This window comes from Monomorium pharaonis, chromosome 8, assembly GCF_013373865.1.
Source record: "Monomorium pharaonis isolate MP-MQ-018 chromosome 8, ASM1337386v2, whole genome shotgun sequence".
NCBI classification, from domain to species: domain Eukaryota; kingdom Metazoa; phylum Arthropoda; class Insecta; order Hymenoptera; family Formicidae; genus Monomorium; species Monomorium pharaonis.
Window position 1 is genome coordinate 559,690 of NC_050474.1, and position 25,718 is coordinate 585,407.

General features: G+C 28.4%; 6 protein-coding genes across 7 annotated transcripts; 1 reads left to right on the forward strand and 5 right to left on the reverse strand.

Moving 5' to 3' along the window:
* Nucleotides 1–638: 638 nt before the first annotated feature.
* Nucleotides 639–7,670, reverse strand: LOC105832463. The gene is made up of 11 exons (XM_036291538.1): nt 7,495–7,670; nt 6,601–6,973; nt 5,868–6,393; nt 5,343–5,564; nt 4,939–5,190; nt 4,636–4,805; nt 2,495–2,848; nt 1,810–2,335; nt 1,334–1,555; nt 917–1,168; nt 639–805 (listed from the first exon to the last, which is right to left on the reverse strand). Exons 2-11 carry the CDS (start codon nt 6,931–6,933, stop codon nt 639–641), a joined length of 3,024 nt encoding a protein of 1,007 aa, XP_036147431.1. The 5' UTR covers nt 6,934–6,973; nt 7,495–7,670.
* Nucleotides 7,671–9,672: 2,002 nt separating this feature from the next.
* Nucleotides 9,673–10,435, forward strand: LOC105835275. The gene is made up of 2 exons (XM_012678394.3): nt 9,673–9,817; nt 9,900–10,435. The coding sequence occupies exons 1-2, from the start codon at nt 9,755–9,757 to the stop codon at nt 10,251–10,253; spliced, it is 417 nt and encodes a 138-aa protein (XP_012533848.1). The 5' UTR covers nt 9,673–9,754; the 3' UTR covers nt 10,254–10,435.
* LOC105835256 (cytochrome P450 6A1) lies at nt 10,352–14,703 on the reverse strand. 2 transcript variants are annotated; one of them, XM_012678359.3, is made up of 6 exons: nt 14,565–14,703; nt 12,742–13,126; nt 11,991–12,519; nt 11,436–11,657; nt 11,012–11,266; nt 10,352–10,832 (listed from the first exon to the last, which is right to left on the reverse strand). In XM_012678359.3, exons 2-6 carry the CDS (start codon nt 13,084–13,086, stop codon nt 10,657–10,659), a joined length of 1,527 nt encoding a protein of 508 aa, XP_012533813.1. In that variant the 5' UTR covers nt 13,087–13,126; nt 14,565–14,703; the 3' UTR covers nt 10,352–10,656. The 2 variants fall into 2 exon arrangements, with proteins under 2 accessions (XP_012533813.1, XP_012533822.1); XM_012678368.2 differs by lacking the exon at nt 14,565–14,703 and having other exon boundaries at nt 12,948–13,066.
* Nucleotides 14,704–15,638: 935 nt separating this feature from the next.
* On the reverse strand, nt 15,639–17,808 carry LOC105835266. The gene is made up of 4 exons (XM_012678381.3): nt 17,608–17,808; nt 16,964–17,158; nt 16,641–16,814; nt 15,639–16,323 (listed from the first exon to the last, which is right to left on the reverse strand). Exons 1-4 carry the CDS (start codon nt 17,650–17,652, stop codon nt 16,033–16,035), a joined length of 705 nt encoding a protein of 234 aa, XP_012533835.1. The 5' UTR covers nt 17,653–17,808; the 3' UTR covers nt 15,639–16,032.
* An 857-nt stretch (nt 17,809–18,665) lies between these two features.
* LOC105829636 lies at nt 18,666–21,097 on the reverse strand. Its single transcript, XM_012668654.3, has 4 exons — nt 20,984–21,097; nt 20,141–20,350; nt 19,319–19,495; nt 18,666–19,021 (listed from the first exon to the last, which is right to left on the reverse strand). The coding sequence occupies exons 1-4, from the start codon at nt 21,026–21,028 to the stop codon at nt 18,692–18,694; spliced, it is 762 nt and encodes a 253-aa protein (XP_012524108.1). The 5' UTR covers nt 21,029–21,097; the 3' UTR covers nt 18,666–18,691.
* Nucleotides 21,098–21,631: 534 nt separating this feature from the next.
* LOC105829637 lies at nt 21,632–23,986 on the reverse strand. The gene is made up of 4 exons (XM_012668655.3): nt 23,863–23,986; nt 23,008–23,217; nt 22,400–22,576; nt 21,632–22,170 (listed from the first exon to the last, which is right to left on the reverse strand). The coding sequence occupies exons 1-4, from the start codon at nt 23,905–23,907 to the stop codon at nt 21,886–21,888; spliced, it is 717 nt and encodes a 238-aa protein (XP_012524109.1). The 5' UTR covers nt 23,908–23,986; the 3' UTR covers nt 21,632–21,885.
* Between the last annotated feature and the right edge of the window lie 1,732 nt (nt 23,987–25,718).

The following is a 25,718-nucleotide window of genomic DNA, read 5'->3' on the forward strand; positions in this document are numbered from 1 at the left end:
ATTAGAAAAAGCAGAGATGAGTCGTAGTTTTAGAATTTATTTACTTCAAACATATACAATGCCAAGAAGGAACTTGGTTTACAATCAAGGACTTATCCAAGCATCCATCCCTACCTTACAAATTTTTTATCACACACATACCTCCATCCATCCATTTAACTATCCATCTATCCTAACCGATACATCGCATGGCTTTATTTATGTCATTAGCATATCAAATCTTATTACTTCGCTATAATCCTACATTTTCTCTATCGCATGAATTTTCCTACAATAATAATAAACTTTGTTCTCTTCAGCATCTCACGGCCAAGAAGAGAATCCTACATAAAATATAGTATGATCCTATCTAAAAAGTAATTTCGAAAAATTTACTTTTACAAAACAATTTATAAAAGCTCTCTAAAAAATTAACGCGGCAAAAAAAAATTTTTATTAAACAACTTCATTTCTATTCAATTAATGTCGCAATAACAAGTTATTATCTATCAATAAAACATATCTATGTTAGCTATGAGTAAAACATATGTTATATTGCATGCAAAATGACTTTTATTATTATACTACTTAGTAATATAGATTTTCTTCACCGTTTTTATGCATGTTTGAAGGTGAATTCATAAAAGTTTTAATTAAGTTCAATTAATTTTGGTTATTTTCAAATATACGCCCTCTTTTGGACATAATACGAACGCCTTAGGATCACTTATGTAGGGTATTGGAGTTTTCTCGCAAGTCTCAACTTTGTAGTTTTGTAATATTTTTATAAGACCAACTTTACTTTGATAAATAGCAAAGCGAGCACCTAAAAATAAAATAGCAATGTATACATAATTAATATTATTCAATTTTAATGAAATATATTTTTTAATCGAAAAGAGAAGTAAAAATGATATTTATATTTATTTCACTGTACCAATGCAATTTCTTGGTCCGTCGCCGAAAGGTAGGAAAGACATCGGATGTCTCTCTTGCACAGCTTCGTCGTTAAATCTTTCTGGGTTGAAGACATCCGGCTCTGGATAAATACTCGGATCTCGATGAATCGCATAAACAGGAATCCATACCTTTTGATTTTCCGATATACTAACTGCGGTACCATTAAAAGTATAATTTGACGTAGATTGTCTCAAGAGAAGTGTCCCCGGAGGATATTTTCGTAAGGTTTCTGCAAGTGTTAAAAATAATCTTACATTATAGAAATAAATTTATGTATACTAAAAAATTACAATCAGTTTGAAGCTTGTTAGCAATAAGATTATGTTATAATAGCGCTGAAAAGAAAGACAGTCTCAAATTACTCTTTATTTTAATTTCTCTTTGCACAACGTACCTTTGAAAACTTTATCTAAGTAATTCATTTCTTTTATATTATCACGTATTAAATCTCCACCATGTTTTGTGTAGACCATATCAATTTCTTCACGTAGCTTTTCTTGTATCTTTTGATTTATTGCTAACTCATAGAGCGCGTGACTAATAGTCGTGGATGACGTTTCAAAGCCAGCAATAAAAAATACGAATGCTTGAGAAGCTAGTAAACTATCTGTTAAATCTAAAACATTTTGTCTTATTATAAATAATTTAAGCTTTTATCGGATTACTTAATTATTTAACTATTTATATTGAATAAATTAATTTGAAGTTGTCAAATACGTGTAATAATTAAATAGGAATAACTAATGATAAAAATCTAAATTAATATGTTGTAATTTATAAAATTATTACATACAAACATAAAAAAATTGTATCTTTTTTCTAAAGAAGATCTTATTACTGAAAAGAGCAATAAAAATGATAAATACGTACTAATATCGCCCAACTTATCAGGATACTTCTTTAATTCACGCAACGTATCAACGAAATCGTTTCTAGTGATATTATTCGTTTCTCTATAATTCATAGTCTCCGTGATGACACCTGTGAAAAACTTGCTAATTTCTGTTTGCGGTATGAAATAACCGAGCATATTGTAAAATCGCGGAAAAATTTCCCTGATTCTTATTCGTAGCATATGTAATCTCGATGGATTGAAAACTTTCCTTCCCATTTTGCGGAATTTACTATCTTCGTTTGACAATGCATTCATGTCGATACCGAAAGCACAGCTACCAATGACATCGGTTGTATACTTAGCAGTTAGCTCACGGCATTCTATCGGTTCGCCTTTGCTCACTAATTTTTCCATATATTCGACAAGGTGGTCGGCACATTCTGATATTAAGGACAACATCTCTTTTATTTTACCAGATGTAAAAACGGGCGACAGCTTCATTCTCATTGGACGCCATCTCTTTGGCTCCAGAGAGAAGAGATGTTGCGATAGTGGCTCGGCCTACAATATGACAAGAATAAAATTGTAATCATGCAAGTTTGCAAACCAATTTTATAAAGTTATAAAAATTTGTTTGAGACTTCTTGAAGCAATTCTCACAATTTTCAATAAGTTTTTATCTTACGATTTGCTTCAAGTTTCAAACCCCAAAAATCTCACCTTTTCAAAAGTAAACAGTCCTCTATGAGCAAATTTAGAAAAATCTTTGATAAGGACATCCTTAATTAAATCCAGATCTTTTACAATAAGAACAGGTGTCATCCTAGCGAATATCCCAATCAATGCTTCGTCTTTATAGTCATTATATACTTTTGTCACGTATTCACCCGCAGATATTTTTGTTAATATAACATCTTTGAAATTACCGAATCCTGGTGTAGGTTGTGGACCACGAATGCCACGTGATTTCCAAAAGTTGAAGGTTGAGGTGAGAAAATAATAAAAAGCGAGAATTAGTGCGGTAATACCGCATAGAATTTCGAGAGATCCCATCGTCCAAAAATCTTTAATAGATCACGAATTATCTATACTAAAAAAAAAAGAAATAACTTAGTAGATTTAATATTTGATAGATTTATATGATTATTAAAATCAAAACTGGAAAATAAATCACTCAAAAATCACTCTGATATCTCTTGTAACACATTATAAAATGAGGATGTGTGTGATTAATTATTATTAAAATAATTATGATTTTATCATAGAAACAACTTCAATGATTTAGCCGATTTCTTTATCTAATGATAAATAAATATGTAAAGCAATTTCTTTTAATATCCATGCAAAAAATTACAACTGTGTATGATTTTCCTTTTTAAAATCGTCAAGTCGACACTAAATATAACACTAACTAATAAACGTTACATACAATGCACGACGCGATCTTGAACGTGAATTTTGTTCACGATATGTGGCGTATCAGCTCGTATCAGCTCGCAAATGTACTCGTACTATTGCTTGTAAAAATGTAGCTGATGTTAATGTTGACTGTCGCTATCCAGCTAACGTTGTGCCGAATAAATAACAAATGGTGAAGATGCGAGCGAAAACGATGATTTGTAAAAGCGATATCTCTGAGATTTATCTTCTTCCGTCATTTGATGTGTAACTTTGTAAACAATGATACTCAAAAAAGCCTCAGTCAATTAGATAAGATTTAACTACAAGTTACATATTATTGAAACTAAATAATTGTTTTCTTGGTTGCTTAATCTTAGTTGTCTAATTATAAAATAAATAAATGTACTAAATCAAACAAATCTCTTGAAATAATTTTCTTTATTAATAATTAGTGAATTTTATTAGTTTCTCTTGATTGCGTATATAATTAATTAGAACTAGACAATAATAAAAAAGTAATTTTACAAGAAAACTTTGCTAAAGGAGCGTAAGAAACAAATTTATATTTTGCGGCAATAAAAGAACAAATGTTTTCATAAACATAGTATCTTATCGTTGTTTTGTAAAAACATACGGTATCTTAGAAATTCTATTGCTATATACACACATTCCGAATATATACCTGCTATATACATATATATTCCGGAATATTTGTGATTATATATAGACAATTTTTTATACTTAGCTTTTTTAAAAGAAGCAATGCAAAAATTATTTTCTTAATTAGTTTCTATCTTTTCAGTATGACTATTATTCTTTATATCAAACAAAAATTTTACAAAAGAAAGGAAACTAATATAAACATATATGGATATATTTTATATATATTTATATATGGTTTTATATCTTTATTTTTATATCTTTATTCAGAAATCTTTATTCAGGAAAAACCGTACTGCATATATCCTTACACATCCCTTTTTGTAACAGGTGAAAACAAAAAACAACGACATTTAAGAATATATCATTTGATATGTATAGTTCAGTCGAAATAATAAAACAATATTTCTCATATTTACACTTTTAATGTAATATAAAAAATTAAACTGTAAAAATATAAAATAATCTTGAACGATTAAGGCTGCGTTTCAAAATTCACTGCAGGTAGTAAAAATTTAGTTCACATTACGTACACTATTAATTTTCAGTACCAATAATAAATTTTAGAACACGGTTTTATATATATGTTAAATATGTATATATAATCGTGTAATTAAACTAATTATCTACTAACTTATACATATATGACGTTAAAGCAACATCAATAATAATTATAACAATCCAAAATATAGTTCTATCATTATTATAATCTACATAGTTTTACCATTATTATAATAAACAAATCTCTTTCACCTTTTAACACATCCTTTTGTAAAGAGTTTAAAAAGAAACATATATTAAGTTTGATTAATTTTAACTATTTTTAAGTAAAGTCCATCTTTTGGTGCTAATAAAAATGCTTTAGGATTATTCACGTAAGGTATTGGAGTTTTCTCACAAGTTACAATTTTGTAGTTTCGTAGTATTTTTACAAGACCAACTTTAGTCTGATAAATAGCGAAGCGAGATCCTAAAAATAAAAATATTTATAATATAAATCAGATAAAAATTTTCAAGTAAAAACATTTTAAAAAATTCAGATTAAAAATATTTTTTCCGCGTAAAAAAAATTAAAGGAAATAATTAAATTGATTTCACTTTACCAATACAATTCCGTGGTCCATCGCCGAAAGGTAGAAAAGACATTGGGTGTCTGCTTCGCTCAGCTTCATCGTTAAATCTTTCTGGATCGAAGACATCTGGTTTAGGATAAATATTCGGATCTCGATGAATCGCGTAAACGGGAATCCATACTTTTTGGTCTTTCGGTATATTAATTTTGGTACCATCGAAAACATAACTCGACATGGATTGTCTCATAAGAAATGTCACTGGCGGATATTTTCGTAGTGTTTCTGTTCAAAAAGTATGTTAATTTATCGGAATGCGTACATGTGTGATTTGGAAAATTGCAATCACATTAAAACAAGTTATCAGCAATAAAATCATATTTTAATAACGTTGAAAAAAAAAGATAACAACGTTTACTTTTTCTTTAATAACGTACCTTTGAAGACTTTATTTAAATAGTCCATTTCCTTGATATTATCGTATGTTAAGTCTTCACCGTATTTTGCATAGACTTCATTAATTTCTTTACGTAGATTGTCTTGGACTTTTTGATTTAATGCTAACTCATAAAGCGCATTGCTAATAGTTGTCGACGACGTTTCAAAACCAGCGAGAAAGAATACAAATGCTTGAGAAGCTATTAAAGTATCTGTCAAATCTAAAATAACATTTTAACTTTACTATAAATCTTTTTAGCAAATTAATTAATTATTTAATAATCACTTAATGTACATACAGTTAGGTTTATTAAAGTTACATGTTTATAGAATTATAATTATATTTAATCAACAATTATTGTTAAATAAAAGCCTAATAAAAAATTGTTGTAATAAAAGTTAAAGTTAACTTTATTTTTTTATTATAATTTATAAAATTATTTTAAATACAGACGAATTTGTATAATTTTTCCGTGTAAAATTATTCTATGACAAAAAAGATAAAAGCTTATATCATTACATACCAATATCGCTCAATTTATCTGGATGTTTTTTCAATTCGCGCAACATATCAATAAAATCATTTCTTATGATATTATTTGTTTCTCTGTAATTCATATTTTCCGTGATAACACGTGTGAAAAATTTTGTAACATCTGTTTGAGGCAAGACATAACCGAGCATTCCGTAAAGCCGCGGAGACATTTGTCTGATTCTTATTCGTAACAAAGCTGTCCAGGTCATAGTAAATACTTTTCTTCCCATCTTGCGAAATTCACTGTTCTCATTTGACAATGCATTCATGTCGATGCCAAAGGCACAATTACCAATAACATCGGTCGTATATTTAGCAGTTAACTCGCGGCATTCTACGGGTTCGTCTTTGTTCGCTATTTTCTCCATGTATTCGACAAGGTGGTCGGCACATTTTGATATTAAGGAGAACATTTCCTTTAGTTTACCAGATGTAAAAACAGGCGACAGCCTTACTCTCAATGGTCTCCATCTCTTTGGTTCCAAAGAAAAGAGATGTTGTGACAACGGTTCAGTCTACGACAAAAAGTACAATTAATTAAAAACATCAATTTCTGTTAATAATAACTTTCTTATTAAAAAGTTTATTAAAACGACATGATTTTTAATAAATTATTTAAAACATGTAAAAGTAGAAGTATGTTGTTTTAGAAAAGATGATAAACCATACTTGTTTATTTATTCATAGAATATACTTATATAATAATTATAAACTAGTCTCACCTTCTCGAAAATGGGAAGTCCTCTATCAGCAAATATGGCGAAATCTTTGATAAGAATATCCTTAACAAGGTCTAGGTCTTTTACAATGAGAAGAGGTGTTTTTCTCGCAAATATCCCAATTAATGGTTCATCTTTGTACTCGTTATACATTTCTGTTAAGTAATCGCCCGCTGATATGTTATTAAACATAACGTCTTTAAAATTACCAAGTCCTGGTATTGGTCGTGGACCACGAATGCCACGTAATTTCCAAAAATTATAAGTTGACGTGAGGAAATAATAAAGTGCAAGAACTGCAGCGGCAATGCCGCATAGAATTTCAAAGGGTCCCATTGTTCTGCAATTGCTGATCAATTATCACAAATAATTGTTACTGAAAAGGAAAGAAGAAAATGTAATGTTACATAAACCTTTGTCTTGAGAGACTATAAAATTCGATAAAATTTAAAAATATATCTCTAATAAAATTTAATAACTTAGGTTTGTAAAGTTTAATTAATATTAAAATAATCGAGAAATAGCTTTTATATGATATGCGTAAGACATGTGTAGTATAAAGACGAAATTTACTACTTATTGATTACAACTGTCATATTTTTTAAAAACCATGAGATTTATTCTTCTCTGTTTTTCATTCAAATGACTCTGATAGACGATTTTTTCGTTTAATCACAATGACTGGACGTGATGTGTGTGTGTGTGTGTGTGTGTGTGTGTGTGTGTGTGTGTGTGTGTGTGTGTGTGTGTGTGTGTGTGTGTGTGTGTGTGTAAAATGAAGCAACTTGTTCCCTCTCAACATATGAATGTAAGGATGAAGTTACAGATTTATCTTTTTTTTTCTTTCTAAAAATGTCGAATCGACGTTAGTACAAGCAACGGACATATATGACATACCTGATTAGGAATTATGGAACAGATAGAACGATGTAATTGCATCTGCGATGCTGCGTATTAGACCCTAAACTTGTATGCTCGCAACGATGTAACTGGAGATAACACTAACTGCTGTCATCTAAATCGAGCGAAATTATAAGCGGTCGTTCCATTATGACGACGTACGACCAAGTACATGAGTCATGATGAATCGTGAAAGTAATATCTTTATCTCTCTCTATCGGATATCACATTCGTTCTGTGAATGATTCTGCAAGTAATGATACTCAGAAAAACCTTAATTAATTAGACATAATCTGTTTACGCTTTACTCATATTGACACGTGCTTGTACAAATTTTGGCGCTAAATAGTCGCTCCTGATCAAATTTAATTGTCCAATTGTAAAAATAAATTGTAAATAAATGCACTAAATGTAAACGCATTTTAAAATAAATACTATTATACTAATTAATAATCAATTGTGTTTTCTCGGCTGAACAATTGGATGCAATTATATTGTTAACATTTAATTATTCAAATAGTAAATTATCAATGTTTATTTGAATGGATCTTATCTGTCGATAAGAATAATCGTTACATTTAGACCCCTAAGAATTGTTTACAAAGAAATAATAATTTAGAAAAATAATTATTATAATATCCAAACATATGTTATAATTTTACAAAATTAAAATTTTATCTAAAAGTGGTATATAAATTGGACGCACACAACTGACTATTCTTTTATCGAAAACACAGTCAGAAATTTAAGTTTATTTAATATTTGCCGTCAATAGACTACAGACGCTCGTATTATTTAAAGTTTGCTTGAGTAGCAAACATTGGATCTTGATGCCATGAAAAATGCAACTGACGCACATGTACACGCAACAGTTGCTTGGTGTCACGTGAAATAAAAACGCTGTTTGTCAATAGATGCGTTTTTCACATTTTTCTTTATTGGAATTTTTTTATATTATCATTATTAAAATACAGCAAAAAACTCTGTGTGTGTGTGTGTGTGTGTGTGTGTGTGTATGTGTGTGTGTGTGTAGATTAATTTTAATAATATTTTTTTTATCAACTGTGTACAGATTTAATTTATTAAAAAATATTAAAAGTTTACGCTTATTTTAAATACGAAATTAAAAGCAAAAAAATTAGAACTTTAAATGTTCATACAAATTTTTTTTTCGTACTATGAAATATTACAATATATAATTAATTCGGATATTTGGAGACCTAACTCTAATAAATTTATAAAGTACGCAGCTGAATTTGTATTTAACATAATAAAATAGACTTTTCTTACTTTTTATGTTTCCAAATTATTTATAATTCAAAAATTGATTCAATATTTTAATTTATTTTTATTAAATGTTCCTCTGAGTTGTTAAAAAAACATAAAAGCACATATGCAAATAAACATGGTACCTCATCACGTGGTAATAAGTTGGACGAGCTTTCCTATAATAATAATAATAATACTTTATTCACTTTAGCTAAACAAGCCCTCCTATATTTTTATTACAAAATTTCTTAACTTTTATAAGAAGTTTTGTTAAAAAGTTTTGATTCTAAAAAAAAATTAATATTCCGAACAATAATCCAAATAATTTCTTCTTTTTTGGAATTATATGAAGGTGGAGAGAAAACATCTTAATTTCTATTCAGAAATCTCATTGAATTATAATCACAAATATTACATATTTTTCTTTAAATATGCAATATTAAAAAATATTTTTTCTTAAATATGCAATATTTAAAAAGTATAATAAATTTTTTGTAAGTAATTTTTTGTACGTACAGTTAGCGTTTAATTTACGCACACAAACTTTGGCCATATTCTACAATGTACAATTTAACGGCTCTATTTTCTTATGTATATCTAAAGAAGAGAATAGAAACTTAAAGTACCCAACAAATAACTTTGTTGTTATTCTTTTATCTTTTTTCAGAACATTATGTTTTTTCATTACGACGCGACGTCGCCGGAATTTGTTTGCATATACTTGGCTAACGTCATTTCTGGCGTATGCACGTGTGACAATTTCATATCAGCGACATGTGCCCAAAAGAATGCGGAATATATTGATGCTTTATTAATTATTCTTGTTATACGGAATGACAGTAGGCTACGCGAATAGCAAAACAGACGTATATCATTTGTCAATACACTTAACAAATAGAGCATTATTCAACAACACGGTATAAATGTCGCTACTCACGCTGCAATACAAGCATTTACACTTCGAGCACTAGTAACGCAAGATTTCAACATGAAGGTAACAGTGGTGTTCATGATTTTGGCTATCGTGGTGTGCGCTATGGTCCAGGAATCCGTAAGTCTTATTTCGAACATGATCACTTATTAATAATATATATAAATTTTCGAAAAACAACGACGTGCTATTCTGTACGAAGGAACAAATATTTTGGCCTTTGAGTGGCTCGGAACCTGACAACGTTGGGCCAGAATCGGCCGACTCAGGACTGTCGCTACCTGGCTTTGATGGGCCGCTGTGGGCTGGACATGGACGCGGGCCACCATGGGCTGAGCTTAGACATCATAGACGGCCTCACCACCCGTCTGAGTTACCACCCTTCCTACCTTTGCCAAAGAACTGCAAATTAATCTGTGATGGTGAGTCGCACACAACGACAGCACCAGAACCAGAAGCAACGACACAAGAATTAGGAACAACAGAGTCATACATAACACCGACAGCCACAGGAACACCAGAAACATTCCAGACAACAGCCGCAACAGGAAAATAACATGAGATTTCATTGGATCCAACTTTATTTGAAATGGAAGAACAACAATGAAAATTATTTGAAAATTTGCAGATGGAATCGATGACACAATGTTAAAATTTTTTTTTTAATGATATAGCTGTAGTTGCACAATTGTAGAATAGTATATTTGAATAACAATAAAGATATATCAAACGCTTAAATATGAATAAATTTAATTTTTGATAAAAACTATTTGCGAATGTTTGGTATGATAATAAAAAAGTAGAGAAGTTTTAATAGAAATATATTTATAAGAATTTTTTTGTGGCATATCTATCGCTTTGAAGTTTCAAAGATAACGCTTGAGATTTTTTGCATTTCATGAAAAATCAAAAATTTTTTAATTTAATTTTTACAATTTAATATTGTGAAAAATATTCTTTTAAGTTCGATTAATTTTAATTATTTTTAAATGTATACCACCTTTTGGTACTAATAACAGAAATGTTTTAGGATCGCTTACATAGGGTATTGGAGTTTTAGCACAAACATCAATTTTGTAATTTCGTAATATCTTTACAAGTCCAAGTTTAGTCTGATGAACAGCAAAGCGAGCTCCTGAAAGTAAAGAAACATTATGATACAAAAACCTATTATGTCGATGATATGAATCAGATATAAATTAGATCAAATCTTTTAGTAAAAAATATTAATTTCAATTAAATATTAATTTTAATTAAAAATAATTTTATTATAGAAAGAAATAATAAGCAGTGTTTAAATTGATTTTATTTTACCAATACAATTCCTTGGTCCGTCGCCAAAAGGTAAATAAGTCATAGGATGCCTGCTTTGCACAGCTTCTTCATTAAACCTTTCTGGATCGAAAACATCCGGTTGTGGATAAAAATTCGGATCTCGATGAATCGCAAAAGCAGGAATCCATATTTTTTGCCCTTTTGGTATACTAACTTTGGTACTATTATCGAAAGTATAATTTGATACGGATTGTCTCATAAGAACTGTCACTGGCGGATATTTTCGTAAGGTTTCTAAATGTATTAAGAATAGTGTTAAATTATAAAAATGCATATATATGTTTATTTAAAAAATACATTAGGCTAAAACAGGTTGTATCAACAATAAAATCATATTTTAATATCATTGAAAATGAAAATAACAACATATATTTTTCTTATTTAATTTTTTTTAACAGCATACCTTTAAAAACTTTATCTAAGTAATCCATTTGTTTGATATTATCATATGTTAAATCTTTGCCATATTTTGCATAAGTTTCATCAATTTCCTTACGTAGTTTGTCTTGTATTTTTTGATTTAACGCTAACTCGTAGAGTGTGTTACTAATAGTTGTCGATGAAGTTTCAAAGCCAGCGAGGAAAAATACGAACGCTTGAGCAGCTATTAAAGTATCTGTCAAATCTAAAATATTATTTCTAATTTACTATTAATAAATTTAAAGTTTTAATTAATTAATTAATTACTTATCAATCAAGTTTGTAATACATATTTTATATTTTTGAAATTACATAATTAAAATAAAAATTATGATTATATGTTAAAACATCTATTATCAAAATCCAGCTATAATACAAAAAGTTGTTCTAATAAAAATAAAAATTTATTATTTTATAATTTATATTATTTTTATGTGATTTTTAAAATTATTTCTAACATATGAAAACTTATATATTTCTTCTCCATAAAAACTTTCCTATAACAAGAAGAATAAATACATATGAGATTAATACCAACCAACATCACCTAACTTATCTGGGTGATTCTTTAATTCACGCAATTTATCAATGAAATCATTTCTAGTGACATTATTCGTGTCTCTGTAATTCATGGTTTCCGTAACAATACTTGTAAAAAACTTAGTAATTTCCATTTGCGGCAGGATGTAACCGAGCATATCATAAAGTTTAGGAAACATTGTTCTTATTCTTGTTCGTAATACATTTGGCCAGCTCGGACTGAATACTTTCCTTCCCATTTTACGAAATTCGCTGTCCTCGTTCGACAGTGCATTCATTTCGAGGCCAAATGCACAGCTGCCAATGACATCTGTCGTATATTTGGCCGTCAACTCGCGGCATTCTACCACAGGTTCGTCTAGACTCGCTATTTTTTCCATGTATTGAACAAGATGATCAGCACATTCTGATATTAAAGAGAACATCTCCTTTAGTTTACCAGATGTAAAAACAGGTGACAGTTTCATCCTTAACGGTCGCCATCTCTTCGATTCCAAATTAAAAAGATGTTGCGATAGCGGTTCCATCTGTAAAAAGAACTGTTTTTAAATTCCGAATTATAAATTTTTTTTAATTTTGTTTCTATTTAAAAAAAATTCTCTTAAAACTTCACAAAGAATTTGTTTTTATTCCATTACAATTCTAAATTCTTTTGAGATAAAAAGAAAATTCTTTTTAAGTTTGTAATGTTATATATGTTATTTGAGTAGTTTATATTTCAAATAAACTTATATAATAAATATTCTCACTTTTTCGACAACGGGAAGTCCTCTATTAGGAAATTTAGTAAAATCTTTAATAAGAACATCTTTAATAAGATCTAGATCTTTTATAATAAGAAGGGGTGTCCTTCTCGCAAATATTCCAATCAGTCGTTCATCTTTGTAGTCATTATATAGTTTCGTAATATAATCACTCATAGATATCTTTGCTAACGCAACATTTGTGATATTACCAAATCCCGGTTTTGGTTGTGGACCTTGAACGCCACGTGACTTCCAAAAATTAAAAGGTAATGTGAAGTAATAATAAAGACTAATAATTAAGGCGACAATGCCGCATAGAATTTCGAATGTTCCCCATGACGATTCCATTGTCCAGCAATCACGAACAGATTGTTATAAATGACTTTTACTGAAAGAAAAGCAATATTTTATTATATATATATAAATCTCCGTCTCATAAATTATAAAATTCAATAAAACTTAAATAAAGCACGTGTTTTTAATAGAACGTGAACATATATTTTATCAATTATCAAATACTAAAATTATCGAGAAATTATTCTTACATACATAGAACATATAATAATTAATTATTCTTACATACATAGAACATATAATAATTAATTATAGTAACTAATGTAGTTCTATTTTTTAACACTGTTATATTTTGATCATTACTTTATTGTACATTAGTATCAAATATTTTCAGAGTTATATCAGTCAATGATAATCAATTTATAATTAAATATTAACATAAAATATTACATAGGTTCCATTTTTTATAATATTAAATGTGTACGTGAGAAGAAATACAAGTAATCCCAAATGTTTAATCAGAAAAACGCGCTAAGTAAATTAATATTTACACAAATGCGCAACGTATTGCATCACTAAAGCTAATAAATTACTGAAATAAAAAAGAACACAATATAACCAATTACTTCTTAATGCAGCACTATAAATAGGTATGATGTTATGTCATAATGTTACGCAAATCATTTTGAGATTAGAACCTATAACACCTTAAGAGGCTTAAGGTGTAGAATTTATTATCGAGTAAACGAATAAGAAAAATAGAAAAAAAGATAGATTTGTAATAAATTCAATAAAATTTTATAACCTTATAATTTCTGTTTAATTATAGTATAATGTCCATTATAATAGTTTTAATTGTTATTTAAATTAAAGAAATAAATTTCTCTTAGCGCCAATAGATTTGAATTGCGCTCGCTTTAACGCTTTAAGCATTATTTTATCTTTGTTTATATCATTCAACAAAAATAAATGATGTTTATAAATGCTGAGAGCGTCAAGGCAAACAACCTTCAAGCAATATGTGATATTTTTTGCGGTATAGGATTAGAAAAAAAAACGAGAGATCATTTTTCCTCTTTGATCCATGCTTGTGAGAAAATTCGTTCTCGAGAGGTGCAATCTAACATTGAAGTGGGGATAAAGTGGGAGAGACATAAAGGACATATACACATATTAAAATTGCTGTGATGACGATTACTCGCGCACACAAGGAACAAGTAATTGATCGAATGCTCGTACGTATAACACACACATGTATGATAAAAGTAAATCATCATTCAAAGAGATTTAAAAGCTCACCGTGGAAATTACATCATCGGTCAAACACTTAATTTTTCACACGCAATGAAATATTTGAGAGCTATAATAATACCGCTTATCAATACAATAGACGTCGACATTATTCTATTCATCGCGCAATGAGGCGATATATACATACAAAGGTAAAGTTACAAAATTTGTTTCTTTCTCTTTTTCTGAAAATGTCGATTAGGCAATGGTATGATTGGTGTAAGCCAAGACACATAAAATACCTGATTTACAGATAGCAGTGCGATGGAAGTACACCAGCGATGCTGCTGCGTACCAGATCGTGGTTAGCTCGTAGGTCGACTGATACTGACTCGCAATGATGTAATTCGCACTAATTGTCTACATCAAAATTATATACGGTTTTTCTATTGGGAGGAGACGCGATACACGAATCGCAGTGAATTGTGTAATTCATCTTCCTCCGCTGCATCAAGTGACTCTGCAGAATAGCGAATACTCCGAAAACTCCCACTTGTTCATATAAAATCTCAATACATTTATGCAAGCAGATATGCAAACATTATTAATATGTACTTATGTGAATTTTAGCGCTAAATAGTCGCTTTTGGTCATCCAAATTTAATTGTCCGATTGTGAAGACGAATTTCGAATAAATTTATTAAATTAAACGCACCTTAAAATAATTGTCCCTAATAAATTGTTCCAATCAATAATCAATTTTGTTAACTTCTCTCAGTTAAACAATTTGGACTGACAATGAGTAATAATACGAAAGAAACAAGTGGACGTTACTGAAAAAATAAAAGAGAAGAAGAATTGTTTGGCTAAAGTTTTAAATCTTTTCGCAGACTAAATTAAGATCAATAATTAGTCGGTATGTTTATTCTTCGATATAATCTAATATCTGATATTATGCGTGTTATTTGTGACGTAAATTATAATCTGCGATAATGATGTATTTCAAAATGCCTTATCACGTATTTGTAAAATCCGATAGTTAATGATTTCTTAATATTTCTTTATAAATTTGTTTGTATTTCACATTTCTATGAAGATTTTTTAAGTGTAATTAAAAAGATTTAGCAAAATTATCAAGCATAATTTTAATTAATTAGTTATTTATATTAGTTACATCCGATCTTTATAAATCTTTATCCTTCTATCGGGATTTTATATTTAAAAATTTCTTAGTTCTATCTTATTTATTTATTTTTTATTTTTTAAGAAATCTAGAAATTAGCAAAACATTAATTTATATTTTAAATAATTTTTAACAGATGTAGTTATATTTTATCATTATAATACATTATTTTGTGTAAACTTTACGACAAATGTTAGAAAGTAAAAACGTATATTTCAGTTGTACAAATAACATATCTTTTCGCAGAAAATTTATTACGTCATTTAATTTCCATTCTACTAAAGCGTATAATTAAGTGATACGTTGGTGTTGTTAACAATAATGTAGTAACGTAGTATATATAATAAAGTAATTCCTATTTTGTAATTATTTTTACTTATCTTATATTATATTTAAAAAAAATCTTTCATGTAAATAATAAAATCTCAAGATGTATCGTAAACTCCGTTAAACATAAATTTTAGTAATGGAAAAAGCTAATTGCAAAACACTATCTTTTTCGATAATAATGATTTTTCTAGAGTATAACTTCAAATCGCAACAAATCATAATCGCATAATGCAATGATCAAAGATATATTTCTACAATTAGTTGAGGCACTTGGTAGCGGTTGATCTGGCTTCCTCGACTTTTGAGTATGCGGTCGAGTAAGCATTATTTAGGCAAGTAGTATACTGATCAACGACAACATTTTTTGCGTTTTTAGAGATAGCTTTGGCGGAACTGGCATCAGTCTTCAAATTGTTCACGCTATTCTTACTTGTTCTAAGCTGAGTGGAGATACAATTATGTAATTTTAAAATGTCGATAAGTCTCGAATTTTTTTCGTAGCAATCTGGAAAGATCTTATCCAATTCTTTTATTAACTCAAATCCGGCCTATAAAAAACAAAAAATAACGCGACAGTTTAGTGATTAATTATTTGTGGAAAGTAGGATCACTGCACTAGTCGTTGAATAACCAATCCATCAAAAAGTATACGTTAACAAGAATATTAATAATAAAAATAATAAAACTTTAAAATAATAAATTGTAAATAAATATATTTTATATTTAATTTTCATACAGATTTAATTAAAATGTTGTGTTTTACTTAAAAATATAATTATATTAAGTTATTTTTGTTTGTTCATTGACTGATGCAGTGACCTATGTGCTAGAACCAATATTTGCGATTATAATTACGAGAATTTACCGTAATGTAATTATCAATAAAATTAAGATTGTCCTTGATAGAACATGTTGAAGTATATATGCATAATCGTGCTTCAGCGATTAATTCGTAGTCGGTAATCCGAGAAATATTAAGAGCGTTATCGTAGCATGATTGAGCATTTTTACCATTTGCCTTGGCGTCTTCTACCTCTTTCTGACGATAAGAAACATTGTTAATTAAGTTAATGCATTATGTTTATATTATTTTATCAAATATCGCTTTTTACCAATTATCAAAAATACGTATCATGAATGCGTATAAATTCTGTGATTTTAGATAAAAAAATGTTGAGTAACTCTTACATGTATTTTATCAAGTATGGAAATGGTGTAGTTATCGTACTCTTTCATTTGTTTCAACCATATTTTCATGACTGTCAGGTCTGCGTCTTGCTGAACATTATCACGAAGAAGTTCGAGTTGCCGTATAGTATTTTCTACGTCTAATCTCGCGTTTCGAATTTGACCCACCAAAATGTTTAAAAAGGTTGCATCCGCCTAAAATTGATAATAATAAATTTAAAACACATCTTTTTTGCACTATATATTTTTATTAATGTACACAAAATGTTTTGCAACAGGTAAGAGAAAAACATTTTAGGAGTGATTTGCGATGATAAAACGAGACGCAAAACAAAATTATAATTTGACATAAATATTTAGAATTAAATATTTAGAGTTACAATAAAAATAAGAAAAGAAATTTATTTATTCAAAAGAGAAAGAAAGAAAGAGAGAAAAAAGAAAGAGAGAGAGTTTGATCACCAATATACATTTATACCAATGTTTATAGTAAACTATTTTTCTTTCAGACAAGTATGTATTTTCTACTATGCATCCTTTTTTACAATGTAACTTTAATGTTAAACCTTAAATATTAACGTTCGACAAACACAAGATTAAATATCTGTTATAAATAAATTATTTAAAAAAAAAAAGAGACTTACATTGCAAGATATAGTCAAGAGGCATAACGCTATGGCGGTTCTCATACTTGGCTGTTAGTATTACTGTTCAAATTGACATCAGAAAAACTGACTGATAACCGATATTAATATCACTCTTTTATACATTCAACATCTTCACTGCAATATGAAATCATAATAAAATATCACGTCTTAATGGAATACCATAATACTACTTTTATTTCGACAAGCTTAAATTTTATCCAAGAGATAACACAGATTATAATCCATTTACATAACGATAAGACACGACTTATCGTAAACAATTTTAAGAATTTGTTTGAAACACGCATTCGTCAAGTGATAATCACGTCATAAAAGAATTAAATAATATCAAGTATTAATATCAAATTAAAAATAATACATTCTATATTTAGCAATCATATTGTTACAAATATAATCTTGTTTAACAAAGAACAATAACCAAATCTTGCTTATGTAGAATATAATATATATAATTTTCTTGTCTTTAATTTTAAATTTTAAAACATATTTTTAATATTTTTAATATTATGACTAAACCTAAAGAGCATTACATATATATATATATATATATATATATATATATATATAATGTTTAAAAAATCTAATTCTTAATTTAAAGATATTGCTATTTTATGAATTTCTCTGCACGCATAATTATCCTTTCTTAAAAATTATTATTAAATAATTAAAAAAATATTTTTTTAAATAAAATTGTTTGCTTACAAAATTTCTTTATGTAAGTAAATTATATTTGTTTAACACTATATAATCTCATATGTTTAATATTTTAAAAATAAAAAAATTCTCATAATAAGAATCTTTTTCTATGAAGCATAAAGAAATACATCGGTAAATAATTCTTAATCATTTTTTCCATTATTTTTATTTTTCTTGAGAGAGTACATCACACATATATACATAAAAAATCTCTTCTTAAATATATCGTATGAAGTTCTGGATTTAAGAAGAAAGGAGGCGCATCATTGATGATCAAAGCTTTGCGTTTTGATTTTTCGGAATACATGGTTTTCTTCCGAGTATTTTATAATTTTTAACGTAAATCGTAATCGACGAAAATGCACTAGTTTTCTTCAAGTTCAAAACTTTGTTTATAATTTTTCTCCACAGCTTCACGAACGCATCTGGAGTTGGACAACATTGCACCATAACTTTCGAAGCGTGCTACTACGTAGACATCGGTCAGACATTTGGCGGCATTCCGAACGATGTTGTCGGATACCGGTAATACACTGTTCTTGATGTTCTCCGAACCAGCGTTCCGTTCAAACTGGTCCACGGCCTTATTAATTTGTGCGTACTCCTCGAGAACGCATCTTTGTTTTTTAGACTCATCTTCGTCGTGACAGATCACGTAGATATTATTCAATTGATTCAGCAGATCGTTTCCAACCTACGTAGGAGACGATTAGCACGATTATACAATTAGATTAATTACATGCATGGAAAGAGCAATTTTGTTGAAATATTTAAAAACTTAACTGGATACGAGACGCTACAGCATAATGAACAATGCTGCAAGAAATTTCCAGCTTAAACGCACTACATTATCATATTTATTTTAATAAGATAACAAAAAATTATTTTTTAATCTGGCTAAATTTTTAGATAATTCAGCAAAATCGTTCTTTCCATGTGCAAATCATAAACAAATTCAATAATTAATTCGATATTAATGGTGAGAACTTACCGATACAAAGTTATCAAGAAATCCGAGACTTTTTTTGATGGCAGTTTCAACGTTTTCTCGACACTCCGTAGCATCTTTGTATGCTTTGTTACTATGCTCCTTTACGGACCAGGAATTAGTCTTGTAACAATGTTCAGCATCTACACCTTTAAATTGCTTAGCATCATTTACTTCTCTCTAAAATATAGAATTTGTGGTGAGTAATAATTATAGATTTGTTAAAATTTTCGATAAATTCTGTTCTAAATTATAAAAAATTATTTTTGAAATTATCGCAACGTTGTTATTATTATTTAAAATAAACAGCTTTAATATTATTGCTTCTAAAATACAGTGTTTTTAATACAACATTTTATTAGCTTTCCATTAAAAACACAACACGAATGTTTTTATGTATTATTAAAATAATGTTTTAACAGAACTATCTACATTTTTATAAACGCGTATTGATATTAAATAGTATTTTATCTTTAATGTAAATATTATCAAAGAAACATTGCTAAGCATTCAATGTTGATAACTGCATTCATAAAACATGATAAAAATCGTTCCTTAATCATAATTGCTAAACCTGATAATTTGCTTCAATATCCCAAATTTCAAAATTTTGATATTAAAATCGACGACCGAACTTTAAAATTTCGGCATTAAAATCTTCAAAGATTGATGTATTAAAATTTTAAACCAAGTTTTTAGTTAAAATGACTTCAAAGTAATTATTAAAATTCAGCTATCGATTAATTACGATCGAATACGTCATTTTATTATTATTGTAATCTGTTATGCAATTTGGATCGTAAATCGACTCGAATTATTACTCACGCGCATCGACTGCAGCAACAGAGTGACAAATTCACTGTGATTATTCATTTGTTCCCACCCTTTCTTTGCAGCTGTCAAAATAGTATCCTCTTCAATCTCGGTACGAACACGGTTAATATTCTGTATAATACCTTCCACGTTCCATATCGTGGCTCTTATTTCTAGCTCCGTTTTATCTAAATAATTCGCTTGTAGATTGTGCGCATAGACCTGCGTGCAAAAAATAATTGTTGTATAAAAAGGAAATAATTTTTAAAAGAGCAAAAGATAGCCGTTATTTTTTATAAAGTTACTTTTTAGAAAGGGAGTTGTCATTACAGTAAGAGCTCGTAAAAAAAAAACATTGTTTTTATTTTAAAACATTTTAATGTACTAGTGTCCAATGACGATCCATATTTATTAGAGTGTCACAGCAAAAGTTCCGCAGCATTTAAAATTCCGTAACTTCGTTGATTTTTATTATTTATTTTCAGAATTTAACTAAATTTTGATTTATATATTTCAAATACTAAATATAGAAAAATATTTATAGAAAAACCCATAGAATTACTTTTTTACAGTTTTTATCTATCTCTCCTTAACGAAAGCATTATCTTGAGCAATCCATATTCTTATAATTCACACCGATTTGGATTTACATTTACTGTTAATTCATGAAAGTATTGTACATAAAAATGAAAAAAAAACAACAAAATAACCATTTAAAGAAAAAATAATTTAAGGTATTTTAACAAATATTCTATTCATATTAAAAATAATATTACATGCTTATTTATTATACAAACTTTCAACTTAGTCATTTTTTTTACAAACTTTACTCGAAGAAAAAAGATAGGAACTTACAGTACAAAGTACAGCCGAAAAGCACAACGCTGTGGCGATTCTCATGTTTGTGGTGTCACCTGGGAGTGGCTCTGTTGACACGAGAATTTGACTAACTGATAAGTATTACATTAATTGCGCCTTTTTATATATAAGACATGATAAAAAAATATTTTAACAAGCTTTGAGAGGTGATAAGGAAGGGACAGAGATAAGCGATATCTGCTTAATAAGCAATGTCCAAGAATATCTGATCTCAATGATATTCTATTGTCGTGACATTAATTAAGTCAGAAGTATGTAGATATCTTTGCAAACGTTACTCAAACGCTTTTATCGCCAAATAGTAGCTCTGAATTTTTGGAAGTCTAATTATTAAATTTATTTGACCGTTATAAAGATTACAGAATTTATTCTTTAATCCTGAAGTTAATTTCTCAAAAAATTGCAAAATACAAGTGTAATAAAGCTACTTATCACTCTGCAAACTAAGCAATAGATTAAATAATCAGATTTCATAAGCAGATAGCAATAAGATTTACATATTATTTATCAATAAAGATAAAAAGCAGCTTATTGCTTTTCGCGATCTACTGTTTCGCGATCTTATGCGCGATGAAGGTCAATGTCGGACATGGCAGGAATTGTAGGAACAAATAACTCTTATTTTGAGAATGTTTTTATTTTTTAATACATGTGAAATTTACATGTAAAATTATTCTCATGAAAAATACCATGGAATTCTGACTGCGGATACACGAGCTATGAATTATCCTAATTTTAGTATCTTTCAATATATCTCATAACATTATAATTCTTTTTTTTTTTAATGACAATCTTGACACGTCGCAATTGTTTTCCAGAATCATTTATTTCAATAAAGAACGGTCAATAGCAAATACAGTTTTAAAGTTACAGGGTTTCTAGTATTTTTTTAGAATGCATTTATTGACTCCCATTTTGACTACAGGGCCCGACGTACGCAAGGTAGAATAAGCGCCTTCAATGCAATTGCCGGCCTGCATAACAACATTATCGGACACGCGGTGAACGGTCTTCTCTGCAGTGATGATGTCGCTCTCCAAGGTCCTCAAAGAATTTTCTGCTTTTGCCAGTTCGCTGTGGATGCAGGACTGCATTCTGTGAATGTCGCTGTCGTAACAGTCCAGGATGATATTCTCTAGCTCTACCAAAAGCAATTCTGCAGTCTACGAAAAGGAAATTAATGCAACAATAATTTCATTAATTCTAATTATAACTATCGTAATAAAAAAATTTTTGATAAAATTTTACTTAAAATTTGGTAAAATTTCAATAACATGTCAATAAATTTTATTTTGGATCGCATTTTAATCGCACAGAAAAGACAACATCAAATATGTTTCTACCAAAGTATGCAATCGTTTGCTATACATTGATATAATTGTAAAAACGTACCGAGATAAGATTGTTAATAAAACTGAGATCATTATGAATTTTATCTTTAGCGGTTTCTCCGCACTTTGCAGCCTCTTCATGTGACTTTTTCACAGTGGCTGAAATACCATCGACGGCCTCCTTGTAGCATGCTTCCACATCCTTTTTACCATCCGCCTTGGCGGCATCTACTTCTTTCTAAAGATAAATAAATCTTTGATAGCGAATAATCTAATGTATTAGATGTTTGAGATTATATCTTTGCTTATTTATATAATCATTTAGATATTTGATTCTTTTGATAGATTAAGTTTAGTAAATTGACTTGAAAAAAACATGTAATAAATAATAAATACAATATTTTTTAGTGTAGTTTTCAATAATGTTTTATGATATAATTTTAATATAATCTCGTGATGATATTACTAACGTGCTAATAAAACTAAGAATTTCAGTCATGTATCAATATTCTAATCTCTCAATAAATAGTAAGTAAAATATATTACAAAATTACTTTTGTAATATAATATCAATGATGTCATTTCACTCAACAACGTAACTGTTGCGTATGACATGTGTTATATATAAAATTAACAATTTTTGTTAGGGTTTACTAGATTGTTACTTACGCGTATCACAGTACGTAATTCAGTTTCCAACATTCTGCAGTGGTCTTGTTCTTTGTTCCATTTTAACGAGACTGCCCAAACGGTATCGTCCTCGGCCATGCTACCAAGCAACTCAAGATGACGTATAATAGTCTCTACATTCCATTTGAGGTCCCTTATGCGAGTTCTCAGAACTTCCAAATCAGTCGACCAGGCTGGAATGGACTCGACCTAAAAGGAGAAAAAATTAACAACTAGCTGCATCATCTTAAGTGCAATTGCATATTTGTAAGACTTTTATCAATTAATGTTCAATCAATATTTGAATTAATCAGTAAAAATACTGAACACGCCTATATATAAAAAATGTATTAAAAAACACTTATATATAAAATGTTTTTTCTTTTTCTTGTATAATCTCTGCCCATGTATGTATGTAAATTAATAAAACAAATAATGAAAAAAATAACTTTTGCATTTTTTCTTGACAAAAAATAAAATTGCAATTACATTGTGTGTATAATATTATATATATAATTATACAATTTCATACATTATCATTATGATATATTGGCTATTTTATTTCTAACTTTTTTAAAGAATTCCAATACCAAAATTATTCTTCTCATTGTTTTTCAATTTCTCTTATTTTAATCTATATACGAATTGAATATAGATCATTTTTTTCTTGATAAGATAAAATTGAGATTTTAATGATCCGATAAAAAAATAAGTTAAAAGCCATCTTAAATTTTTATTTAGTAATAGACGATTTATTTAAATCTTACTATTATTATTTCAAATTCAGATTCTGCACAAATAAAATTCAAAAATGTATTACATGTATTATAAATTAATTTTCAACAAAAAACTTACGGTACAAAATGCAGCCAAAAGGGATAATGTGACGGCGATCCTCATGATTGCTTATCGATATCACCGATGTCGCTCGAATTCACACTAACAATGGGCTACTGACAAGCAATATTAATTGCGCCGTTTTATATATACAACGATCTTGGTAGAATAGCAATGATTATTTCGATAACAATCGTAGAGATAACGATTATAAAATCTGTTTAAATATTTACGTAATAACGGCATTCTCCTTATTTGGCCCTTATCCTTCTACTGTAATTTCACGATATCGCATCGTAGAGCCACTTTATTTTCATTTTAAATTGCGCGAGAATTTCGCAAGGCATCAATGATTCATGATTTTTAGATTAAACACTTATTTTTACTGTTATAACAATAACTTCCTGCGGATAAGTATGAACAAGTATTTTTGTGACAATTGTTTCGCAGAAAATTTTTTATGTAATGTCAACCCGTTTGCGATAAGAAATTTTGTTTATTAGAAGAAAAACCCTTCAAAAACTAATGTTATTACAATCATTACATCCTGTATGCGAGCAATTAATAAACCCGTGTGGAAATTCATCTAAGCATGCCCTATTTAATATTGGCCTCATACGGACGTTACTTAGGTATCCAAAATAAAGGCTTGGACTGAAGCCTATTCAGGGCCTATTTAAAATATTTGAACTTGGGCTTGCCTGAATTGGGCCTGGTTTTAATTTACAACTTTTTCCCCAAGACTCACAGTTAGGTTTGCCCGGTTACAGCCCGTATAAAACCTAGTTTGAATTAGATGTTTGCTCCAAAACAGTTATATTTAGATTTGCCTAGTTAGCTTTTTTTCTCAATTCTTATATTTTAATTATTTTAATATATTAATTGTATTAGACTTAAATATTTCAAAGTAACCGTTTTCCTGTCTGATAGACTAAAGTAATTAGCTAATACATTATTTATAAAATCTATTATTTTATTGAGTATATTAAACAAAAATTCAACTCGGAAAAAGTTGGGAATTATTGTGTAAACAATGAAAGAAAGTGAAAATTTTTGTTTCTTAGCAATAAAAAACATTTATTACTGTTAGCAAAAAACAAAAAATATAAGCTTATAGGTATTAAAAATATCTATTAAATGAGCCGTCGAACGTTCCAATTGGTCTATTTTTTAAGGAGAAAAAAATTAAAAACTGCTAAAATTTACCTTTTTTTAAATTGTTAATAAATAATTAATAACTAATGGTAAATTCTTGTAATAGGGCTTAAATAGTAGCGGTTACTATTCTCTAAAAGTCTTGAAAATTTTAGCCCAAAACATTCATAACTTTTGACACAAAGCTATTTATCATTTAATTATTTTTTAATTTTTTAATTATTAATTAACATTGTTTACACAACATTTTCCGAGTTAAATTTTTGTTTAATATGTTTGTATGATTTTTCCAAATAAGAATCTGCAATAAAAGTGCCTCTTACAATTTTTTCTCGAAAAAGTCTAATTTTAATTTTAATGTACTAATAGGTATATACAGACAATAACAAGTACTCATATCAATAAGTCAATTGGCGTAGTAGACAGAGTACAAGTTTTGTAATCCTAAGGTCCCGGGTTCAAAACTAGCAGTGGCAAGTTTTTAATTATCTAAAAAATAATTTTATAAATAAATATAAAATTATTTTTAAAATAAAATAAAATAAAAATAAATTAAAATTAAAATTAAAATTAAAAATAAAATTAAATTAAATTAAATTAAAATTAAAATTAAATTAAATTAAAATTGAAATAAAATTAAATTAAAATTAAACTAAAATAAAATTAAAATAAAATTAAAATTAATTTAAAATTATAATTTTTTTAAATTATAATACTAA

What these genes read in the sequence shown, in the direction of transcription:
- LOC105832463 (XM_036291538.1), bottom strand. Translation starts at nt 6,933, where the DNA reads ATGGGACCCTTTGAAATTCTATGCGGCATTGCCGCTGCAGTTCTTGCA. An exon ending in TGGACCACGGAATTGTATTG is followed by an intron (nt 4,806 to 4,938) that starts GTAAAGTGAAAT and finishes TTTTATTTTTAG; the next exon opens with GATCTCGCTTCGCTATTTAT. An exon ending in GACTGTTTACTTTTGAAAAG is followed by an intron (nt 2,336 to 2,494) that starts GTGAGATTTTTG and finishes GTCATATTGTAG; the next exon opens with GCCGAGCCACTATCGCAACA.
- LOC105835266 (XM_012678381.3), bottom strand. Translation starts at nt 17,652, where the DNA reads ATGAGAACCGCCATAGCGTTATGCCTCTTGACTATATCTTGCAAT. An exon ending in CCATACTTGATAAAATACAT is followed by an intron (nt 16,815 to 16,963) that starts GTAAGAGTTACT and finishes TCTTATCGTCAG; the next exon opens with AAAGAGGTAGAAGACGCCAA. An exon ending in TTATTGATAATTACATTACG is followed by an intron (nt 16,324 to 16,640) that starts GTAAATTCTCGT and finishes TGTTTTTTATAG; the next exon opens with GCCGGATTTGAGTTAATAAA.
- LOC105829636 (XM_012668654.3), bottom strand. Translation starts at nt 21,028, where the DNA reads ATGAGAATCGCCACAGCGTTGTGCTTTTCGGCTGTACTTTGTACT. An exon ending in TTTCGGCTGTACTTTGTACT is followed by an intron (nt 20,351 to 20,983) that starts GTAAGTTCCTAT and finishes TTTTGCACGCAG; the next exon opens with GTCTATGCGCACAATCTACA. An exon ending in TGTTGCTGCAGTCGATGCGC is followed by an intron (nt 19,496 to 20,140) that starts GTGAGTAATAAT and finishes TCTATATTTTAG; the next exon opens with AGAGAAGTAAATGATGCTAA.
- LOC105835256 (XM_012678359.3), bottom strand. Translation starts at nt 13,086, where the DNA reads ATGGAATCGTCATGGGGAACATTCGAAATTCTATGCGGCATTGTCGCC. An exon ending in AGATAAGTTAGGTGATGTTG is followed by an intron (nt 11,658 to 11,990) that starts GTTGGTATTAAT and finishes ATAATATTTTAG; the next exon opens with ATTTGACAGATACTTTAATA. An exon ending in CTTAGATAAAGTTTTTAAAG is followed by an intron (nt 11,267 to 11,435) that starts GTATGCTGTTAA and finishes TAATACATTTAG; the next exon opens with AAACCTTACGAAAATATCCG.
- LOC105829637 (XM_012668655.3), bottom strand. Translation starts at nt 23,907, where the DNA reads ATGAGGATCGCCGTCACATTATCCCTTTTGGCTGCATTTTGTACC. An exon ending in TTTTGGCTGCATTTTGTACC is followed by an intron (nt 23,218 to 23,862) that starts GTAAGTTTTTTG and finishes TTCTCCTTTTAG; the next exon opens with GTCGAGTCCATTCCAGCCTG. An exon ending in AATTACGTACTGTGATACGC is followed by an intron (nt 22,577 to 23,007) that starts GTAAGTAACAAT and finishes ATTTATCTTTAG; the next exon opens with AAAGAAGTAGATGCCGCCAA.
- LOC105835275 (XM_012678394.3), top strand. Translation starts at nt 9,755, where the DNA reads ATGAAGGTAACAGTGGTGTTCATGATTTTGGCTATCGTGGTGTGCGCT. An exon ending in GCGCTATGGTCCAGGAATCC is followed by an intron (nt 9,818 to 9,899) that starts GTAAGTCTTATT and finishes TTCTGTACGAAG; the next exon opens with GAACAAATATTTTGGCCTTT.